Here is an 8,825-nt window from a genome sequence, read left to right as displayed (position 1 = left end):
ATCATCTAGACTCTTCCAGGGTTGGCTGGAGGGAGAAGAAGGTTGGGTAAATCTTTCCTCCCTGAAAGAAGTGTTGATTGATTATGGTGTGCCACCGAGGATGTGGGTGAAGTGTGACTCATTAGTATGGCACAGGACTTGAGTTCTGTGTTCTCCACAGAAAGACAGCTCCGAGAGACTGACGCCTATGTGTTTCTGTCTGTCTCCCTCCTTAATCTCTTTGGAAAGTTAAAAGGGAAAATATGGCTTTTTTTTTTTAATGGTTGACTTTAAAGTTAGCATGACATTCTCATTTCATCACTTCACAAAATGTACCAGCAGGACGGCTTGATTACTTACTACTCTCACCTCACAGGGTGCCAGGGATGAAGGTTAACTTCAGTCCCAGAAACTTGTGAAAGAAAACAAAGAAGAAAAATGGAGAAGGAAGAAATACCTGCTCCTTATTATTTACCACTAGGAAGTGTCCTCATCTCAGACCAGCCATCTGTGTACCTGCAGTTCCTGACACCCACACCCACCAGTGACAGGAGGTAATGTCTGTGGAGTCAGAGTGAGTTCAGAAAGGGTCAAGGAAAATGAATGACAGTGACTGATGTTCTAAGATACAATCAGCAAAGCCCTGGAAGACTCAGAAACACCAAAGACAAAATAGGACTGAGATTTACATTTATTAATCATAAAAAAACAGAAGATTATAAGTGGGTCAATCATTTATATATTACTTCAGTGAGCATTTTTTTTTTGCTTAGTCATCAAAACAGTTCATTTTTCTTTGTCGTAAAAAATACACATGTATTTTTAAAAAATGGGTTCATGCTTTCTTCTTTCCGTTCCTTGTCTCAAAATCCCATTTTCTTCTAAATTCCATTTTCCTCTTTATCTTCCTGGGAATTCCATGGGATGTATTGTCAGACATAAACAAATTGTTTTCATAGAGCTTAACAGAGGCATAGTCAAATGTAAAAACAAGGTCTAGAAAATAATTTCTATACTCAAATATGACCCTGATTCCACAATGATAGGGTAAAAAAAAAAAAAAACACCAATAGATGAGTGAAACATCAATAGGGCTCAAGAGACAGCTCAAGAACAACTGTTAGGCACTTGTGAGCAGGTTAACATGTAAAGGAGCACCAGGAAACAATTTTGTTGCTTGTATTTCTCCTAAAATGAAAAATGATAGGCAAAAAGTATATACATTTAAAATATTTTCTTGAAGTTTTTTGTTGTTGTTGTTGTTTGTTTATTTGTTTTTAACTGACTTTAAACTTTCTTTAAACTCATCAATATTAGAGTCAGGGATTAGAAAATATGACAGTTATAGTAACATTCAAAATAATTTTATAGACAATTTTGTTCATTTAAAAGCCTTTCATTACCTAAAATTTATATTCCATCGTATTCTCAAATGACTTCCAAATACTTTTTCTTGCATTAACTCAGAGCATACATAACTCTGAAAAGTCAAAAAATAGAGAGTCAATCAATTCCAGGAGAAAAATGGTTCGAGGCCGGGTGATAGGGATTTGCTGAGGTATTGTTGATGCTGTTGATAAAATCCTGATGGATGCCTCCTGGATGATAAAAGCTGGATAAATAACAAGAAATTCTGATTATTTGGTTATTTAGTCTACTGATCATAAATAATTAAAGTACCCACAAAATACTTATTGAGGTTACAATGCAGGCAATATAAACTATGTTGTGCCCAAGTGCCAACATGGAATAAAGCAGCCTGTTAAGATTGAGTTCTATGTATATACACACTTTCTTTATCCATTCATTTATTGAAGGGCACCTAGGTTGGTTCCATAGCTTAATTATTGTGAATGGAGCTGTCTATAAACACTGATGTGGCTGCATTACTCTAGTATGCTGATTTTAAGTCCTTTGAGTATAAATCAAGGAGTGGGATAAAATATACTCTACTGTCATATATATCTAAAAACAACAAATAAAAAAAATTGAGTTCTGGCAAGGGCCCAGAGCAAGAGGTCTTTCTTACATGATGCTATGGTTTGAGAGTGTTTGCTAAGGGTTCTCATGTTGGAGGTGTGATCCCCAATGTAGAAAAGGGATCTTTAAGAAGTAGGCCTTCTTAAAGAGAAGTGGCTGAGTCATTAAGGGTGTGTCCTTGAAGAACCTTGAGGTAGTTCTTATGGAATCCCAGTTATCTCAAAAGTAAGTTGTTAATAAGCAAGTGAAATGGGCCCCTCCCTATTCTCTGGCTTCTTGTTTCACCAGGTGATCTCTCCACATGCTCCTGCCCTGATGTCATCCACATGCTGTGACACAGCCAAGGAGACCCTTATCAGAGGCCAAACTGCGGGGGAATCACCCAATCTTGGACTTTTAGCCTTCCAAACTAAGCTAAACAAACTTCTCTTTATTATAAAGTATCCAGGATATTTTGTTGTAGCAACAGAAAATGTACTAATCACACAACATGTTGGGAATGTAGAATGGAAACAACCCTGGAAAACAATTGGTAAGATGCTAAATAATATGCCTACACTCCACGGGCCAATAATTCTACTTTCAGGAATCCAACTTACAGAACAATCCTTTAATTTTTAAATGTCCTTATCCACTATAATATTATTTATAATAAAAGTTGATATAATCCAAGTGTCAAATACTGAAAAATTGTTTTTAAAAAGTATCAATCACTATATAATTCAGTGTTATAAAACCATCAAAGATGAATTTGAATAGATTGGAGAGTTCCACACCAACCTATGCTTACAAATCATATATATATGTACATATATACACATACACACACAAAAAAAAATATATAATGGCTACATTACAAAAACAAAAATTCCTACCATAATGAAGTTTATAAACAGTGATCAAAGGTGATTTCTTTCTTTTACTTTTCTGGCATTTTATAAATTTGCCATGGTGAACATATGCTGCCATTATAATAAAACATATAAACTTTAGTATATTTAAATTTGAACTAGATAGACAACTCGAATCACCTGTATTAACCCAAGTGCATGTATTAACTGATTTTTCTTTTTAAGGCTTTAGAGGTCTTTCAATTTATCCCATAAAGCTGGTCCTCCAGTATGCATATACTATGGTGGGCTTGTACTTAAAATAAATAAGCAACACTGTGTTATTTTTAAAACCCCTAAGCAAGAGTCATAACCAGCAAAGAAACCTCTCAGTGTCTGTGGGGGTGGGCAGCAGGAAGACCTCCTCCAGACTTCTCCTCTTCTTCTGCGAGGTACCCGAGGAAGCAATGTTCAGAGCCAGGAAGCACAAGGGCACATTTGGAAATGCCCAGGATTTGTGTGAGGAGTGAAGGGAGCTTAGGGCCCCATGGCAAACAGTATCTGGGACACACTGAGGATCTATCTGGGCATTCTGCACCTCCCTCTCCTTGTCCACAACTTCCTCCCTCCTTCAATCACATGCCATCACCCCCGCCTGGCCTTCACCTCTCCTCTCACCTCCCTCCACACCATCCCACCCATGGGTCTCAGGACCATCTGCCAAAAGCTTAGCTTTGATTATGTTTGGCTTTAAACATATTCCACACACCGACCTTTATTGCAAACTTACTTTCAAGAACCTACCATACCTGGCTTCATCCCTCTTCTCCATCCTCATCTCCCTTAGTCCCTGCCCCAGCGTCCTCCTTGGTCCCTACAAAGGTAAGAACTTGTAGGAGCTTCCATCCTAATAGACCCCTAGAGCACTCTGTGGTCTTCCTTCCTCAGCACGTTCAGGCTATATCTATCCTCAAGCTTTCCTTCATCATCCCACCAGAAAGACCGTCTATCTCCTGTGAACCCACAGAGAACCCTGTCTGTCCTAAGTTACAGCTATTTCTTTATACATACAAATGTATGCCTCTGTGTCGGGCGAAGAGCATGTCTCCTGCCTCTACCTCTTATCGCCTCTGTGGCACTAGGTTAGTTGACTATCTGAGCCTTTGTTTCTTGCCTATTATTATTTCTAAGTCATAGAGATTCTAAAAGGATGATAAAAGATGACACATTATCTTAGGATCTTTAATATAAAAAGCATTCTGGGAGCTGAGAAATTGGAGGTCATTTGAATTAATCTTAGATGATCCTTGCCTCTCCTCCATTGCAAGAGAGCATCGGATTGGGTCACCTGGAGTTCCCTTAACTGTTAAGGGGACTGGGTGAGTCTGTGACCAAGTGACCTGGAGGACCTCTAATTGTTAAGGTCTCTCAGAGACCACTTGATTCAGGCTTTGATCCAGGTCCAGTCAATCATCACTGGAACAGCAGGACAATGGATCAGTTCCATTTATGTTAGATGGCTCAGATTTGGATTCACTCTTCCTGCAAATGGGGGACTTTAGAAATGGCAGGAACTTAGAAATTTCAATTTCCTTTCTAATATTCACTGTATTTCATCAAACTCAAGATACACCAAATGTAAGATATACCATTATTTTATGCATCATGAAGATTTTTTTAAAAAGGTATTCAAAATGCTATAAGAAACTGTGTAATTTTAAAGATGTTAAAACAGACATCTTAGAGCTGATGAAATATGGTTAGAAATATGGTTACTTGAATACCTACTTATAAAAGGTAGCCAATGCACAATTTTTTCCTTTTTGCCTACCTCAAGAGTAAAGCCCATCTCACCTTTATACCCCTTACAGTATCTCAGACTGAGCTATGATGCAATGATGACAATAAAAATCATAGCTATGGGCTGGGGATGTGGCTCAAGTGGTAGTGCGCTCGCCTGGCATGCGTGCAGCCCGGGTTCGATCCTCAGCACCACATACAAACAAAGATGTTGTGTCCGCCGAGAACTAAAAAATAAATATTAAAAATTCTCTCTCTCTCTCTCTCTCTCTCTCTCTCTCTCTCTCTCTCTCTCTCTCCTCTCTCACTCTCTCTTTAAAAAAAATCATAGCTATTATTTAATGAGCACTTTCTATGTGCCTGCTATAATGCAGTAATTTTATATGGATTAATACTGAAAATAACTTTTATTGGTTGTTTTGGTAAGAACTAGCATCATTCTCGCTGTGCAGAAAAGGATACTGATACTTAGCTTAAATAACTCAACCAAGAAGGAAGATGTTAGAACTACAAATCCAAGGCTGTCTAATGCTCAATCTAGGCCTGTCTGGACCACCTTTGCACATCATCAGTCAGATGGGTGGAACCATCACATCAGTAGTGAGAAGTTCAGGCCAGAATAAGAAAGAAGGATGGTCAAGGTTTTTAGAGATAAAGATATTTTAAGAGGGTCATAGATTTTATAGAGGAGTTAACTCAAAACTTCAATGTGAGGTCTTCCAACTGACTTTCTTATTCCTATAATATGAGGGTCAGGCATACACCTCCAGGACTCAGGGTTTTTCTGGTCCAGGGAAATCAATGTGAGCACATTATTTTCTACCTCATGCTTCAGGATGCAGTCACCTTGAGGCATTGATTTTTTTTTTTTTCAAACTCAAACTACATTTTAAAAAACATGTTTGATTTTTTTTAAAAAAAGCATTTGATTTAAATATTTTTCCCAAGTTGATTTTGAATAATTTACACACTTCCCCTTCACTTTTCTATCTAAGACAGAAAAAATAAATATATAACTCTGGAGAATGGCTCACCTTCACCTCCTTATTCCTTATGGATATTCCTTAATGAACTGGAAACATATACCTGTCTTTGCCAGGGTTCTCCATCTGCATTTTATAATTGAATGGGAAGGAAGGATGGAGAAAGCTAGGTGGAAATACATAATTACAGAGGGGAATAGAAATGAAGGGCATTTTCCAATTCCAAAGACCAGAATATAAAATATTCACTCAAAAATTAAAGCAGCACAATAAAAAAATTATATTAACACAAGAAAATCCAGCTTTGAGAACCTGAGTACTTGAAGCAAAACTAACCTTTCACGTGTCACCCCAGCAGATCCTTTACTGTACCATCTGATACACAGGGTCGCCAACTTTCAGGTTTCCAATTTTTTCCACTGAATAATAAATTCCAAAAAGTGGGGATGACTTGTATATTTTTTTCTCAGATGGATCACACAGACGGTAGCTGAAAGAAGCAGACATTCCTCATCAGGCACAAAAAGGAAATAACAATCTAGTTGCTCTCCATAGAGCCCAAGGTTTCAGTCTGGTTATTTATACATCAATAGCAAGCCCTTTTCTAAAATGGTAACACAGAAATCTGTGGATAATTAGTCCAATTGTAAGTAATCCTGATTTTTCTAGAAGTAATAACCTGAGAGTATGAACAATTTTTTCATGCCTTCAGTTTGAAGCTAAAAAGAAAAAAAAAACACTTGCACATGTAATCAGAATATAAATATTTTGCTTACATGAGTACCTTCAACTTTATAGCTCCCTGAAACAAATGCTCATGAAATCTCAAAATGGAACTGCCCTGATCTCTAAACCTTTTGTTTAATGCACTTGAGCACTCTGCTTTCCAACCCCTCCAAGTTTACAAGATAAAGTTGGAGTTCATTGGTGAACAAAAATTAAGGCACAGATGCAGTGGGCAGGCAGGGGTCTGGCTTACGGGTGAAATTATTTTTTTTTTCCCCAAAGGTCCATCTAAAGAAAAGAAAATTAACTTCACTGAATCTTAAACAGCAAAGGACAAAAACAAAACAGAACAGTACATCCAAAGACTTCATCAAATAACCTTTTCTCAAATACCCATTAGAAACAAACAACAAAATAAAGTAGAAAAAAATAGAATACAACACTAAAAAATGTTAACTTAGGTTTTTTTCTTTTTCTTTTTTTTTGTTTTGTTTTGTTTTTGTTTTGGGTTTTTGTGTGTGCAGGGAATCAAACTCAGGGCCTTGTACATGCTTAGCCAAGTGCTCTACCACTGAACTAGACTTCCAGCTCTTGACTTAGGTCTAAAAACACATTCTACTGAGGACTAAGTTAGTGAAACTTCTTTAAATAATAAAATAATAATAATAATCCTGACATTAAAAGAGCTCCTCTGGGCATCGTAGGGCATGCCTACATCCCAGCAGCTCAGGAGGCTGAGGCAGGAGGATCATGAGTTCAAAGCCAGCCTCAGCAACAGCGAGGTATTAAGCAACTCAGAGTCTGTCTCTAAATAAAATACAAAATAAGGCTGGGGGTGTGGCTCGGTGGTCAAATACCCCTAAATTCAATCATGGTAACCACCCCCCTCCCAAAAAAGAATCTCCCAGGTATACAAACTGACAACCCATTCCATTCCACTTTTTCTAATATTTCATTATGCAATTCAAATTATTCTCATATATCTCGCTGTTGATTCTAATAAAGGAATTTGAGTTGAAATAAACATAATTAAATAAGTACCTGAGGCCTCCATTTGGAAGTATAAATATAAATATTATTAAAAATTGATAAGAAGCTGGGCTTGGAATTGGGATACAGTGGAACAGATTCCCATGAGCATGGAGAAGACTTCCAATTACCCTGTGGTGAACATGATGTGGCCGGGCAGACTGTGACATGTGGCAGAGGCCAGGTGCCATAGTGCTGGTGGAATCGGCAAGCCCAGCCAGTGGTAATGCAGAAAATGAAACAGCCACTGATGGCCCCAGTGGGCAGCCTCTAGCAAGGCCAGCCAGGGACCAAGTTCACCCTATTCCATTGGTCAAGTGTAGTTGGCGAACTTGGGGAAAATAATTTGGGACAGAAGTCAGCAGGGGCCAAGAGAACCCAGATGTGTTAGGAGCTGGCAGGAGCCATGAGAGCTTAGATGTGCTGGGATCTGGCAGGGGGCAAGAGACTTCAGGATGTGATAGGGCCTGTTACCGACGTCGGTGAACCAGAAACAAGCCCATACCTTGGAGGTAAGGCACCTGTACTGTCCAGTGCTTGTTACACTAATGGCTCTAGCCATGGACAACTGACTGTGCAGATGGCAGTCACTGTGGAGCCAGAAACAGACTCTGTCTGGTTTGATACCAGTGCAGGACAAAGTAGCCAGTGAGCTGAGCTACACGCTGTCTGGATGATGATAGCAAATGAAGCATCCTCCATAGCAATATGTACCAACAGCTGTGCTATATATTGGGTGCAAGTTCTGTGGCAAGAACTCTGGGAGTTAAGCCACCAGGAACAGGTGACTCTAGGGCATGTTACTGGCCATCCCCTGTGACTAGCCCAGGGACTCATGAAGCAGATGTTTTTGCTAAGGTGCGGTGGTTAGAGCAGGCCCCTCCCACCAACCTGGCAGTACAGGTGTGAAAATGGTATGTCAAACAATGGGGCCTGGCTTTAATGTTGGATGCCCTGGTAGAGGCCTTTCAGGCCTGTGTGGTTCATGCTCAGAAATATCCACACCCCTGACACCTGGGAGCCACAGATGGTCAAGTAATGTGTGGATGTGTCCCCCTGACAGGATGGCAGGATTACATTGGCCCTTGACTGAGGCTGAAGTGGTCCATGTTTGCCTTGATAACAGTTGATATGGCTACAGGCTTGGTGTTTGCCTGGCCCAAAGGTCAAGCAAACCAGCTCACTGTGATTCACACCCTGACAGTGTTGACAGCCTGTACAGCTGGCCCATCACAATAGTGAGTGACCCAGATACTCATTTCACGGGTCAGGATGTACAGTGATGGGACCTCAGGTATGATTCAATGGAAGCTGCACGTCCCATATCACCCACAGGCTGCAGGCCTAATAGGGATAAAACAACCTGCTTAAGCAAGGACTTAGGACTGCAGTCAACACCCCCTCCATGGGGTGATTCACAGCACCTGTGGGCAACTGTGAGAGCTCTGAACAAGTGTGAATGGCCCCATGAGAGGCACCAGCTCCTGCGGAGGCTTTG

The 8,825-nt window shown here is 39.7% G+C and overlaps 1 protein-coding gene across 2 annotated transcripts in view; it reads right to left on the bottom strand.

The window, feature by feature from the left end:
- Positions 1–652: 652 nt before the first annotated feature.
- Mtarc2 (mitochondrial amidoxime reducing component 2) overlaps positions 653–8,825 on the bottom strand; it is a 37,118-nt gene continuing 28,945 nt past the window's right edge. The window contains exons 7-8 of one of the 2 annotated variants that reach the window (XM_005335858.5): positions 5,909–6,062; positions 653–1,591 (exon numbers count right to left, since the gene is read on the bottom strand). In XM_005335858.5, the coding sequence (XP_005335915.2) occupies positions 5,936–6,062 (127 nt within the window). In that variant the 3' untranslated portion in view covers positions 653–1,591; positions 5,909–5,935. Of the gene's footprint in view, positions 1,592–3,996; positions 4,010–5,908; positions 6,063–8,825 lie in introns of those variants that run through there. The other variant, XM_078022854.1, reaches the window with a different exon arrangement.

The sequence above is a fragment of the Ictidomys tridecemlineatus genome, chromosome 10 (genome assembly GCF_052094955.1).
Source record: "Ictidomys tridecemlineatus isolate mIctTri1 chromosome 10, mIctTri1.hap1, whole genome shotgun sequence".
In the NCBI taxonomy this organism is placed as follows: Eukaryota; Metazoa; Chordata; class Mammalia; order Rodentia; family Sciuridae; genus Ictidomys; species Ictidomys tridecemlineatus.
This window is presented reverse-complemented; position numbering and strand designations above follow the sequence as displayed.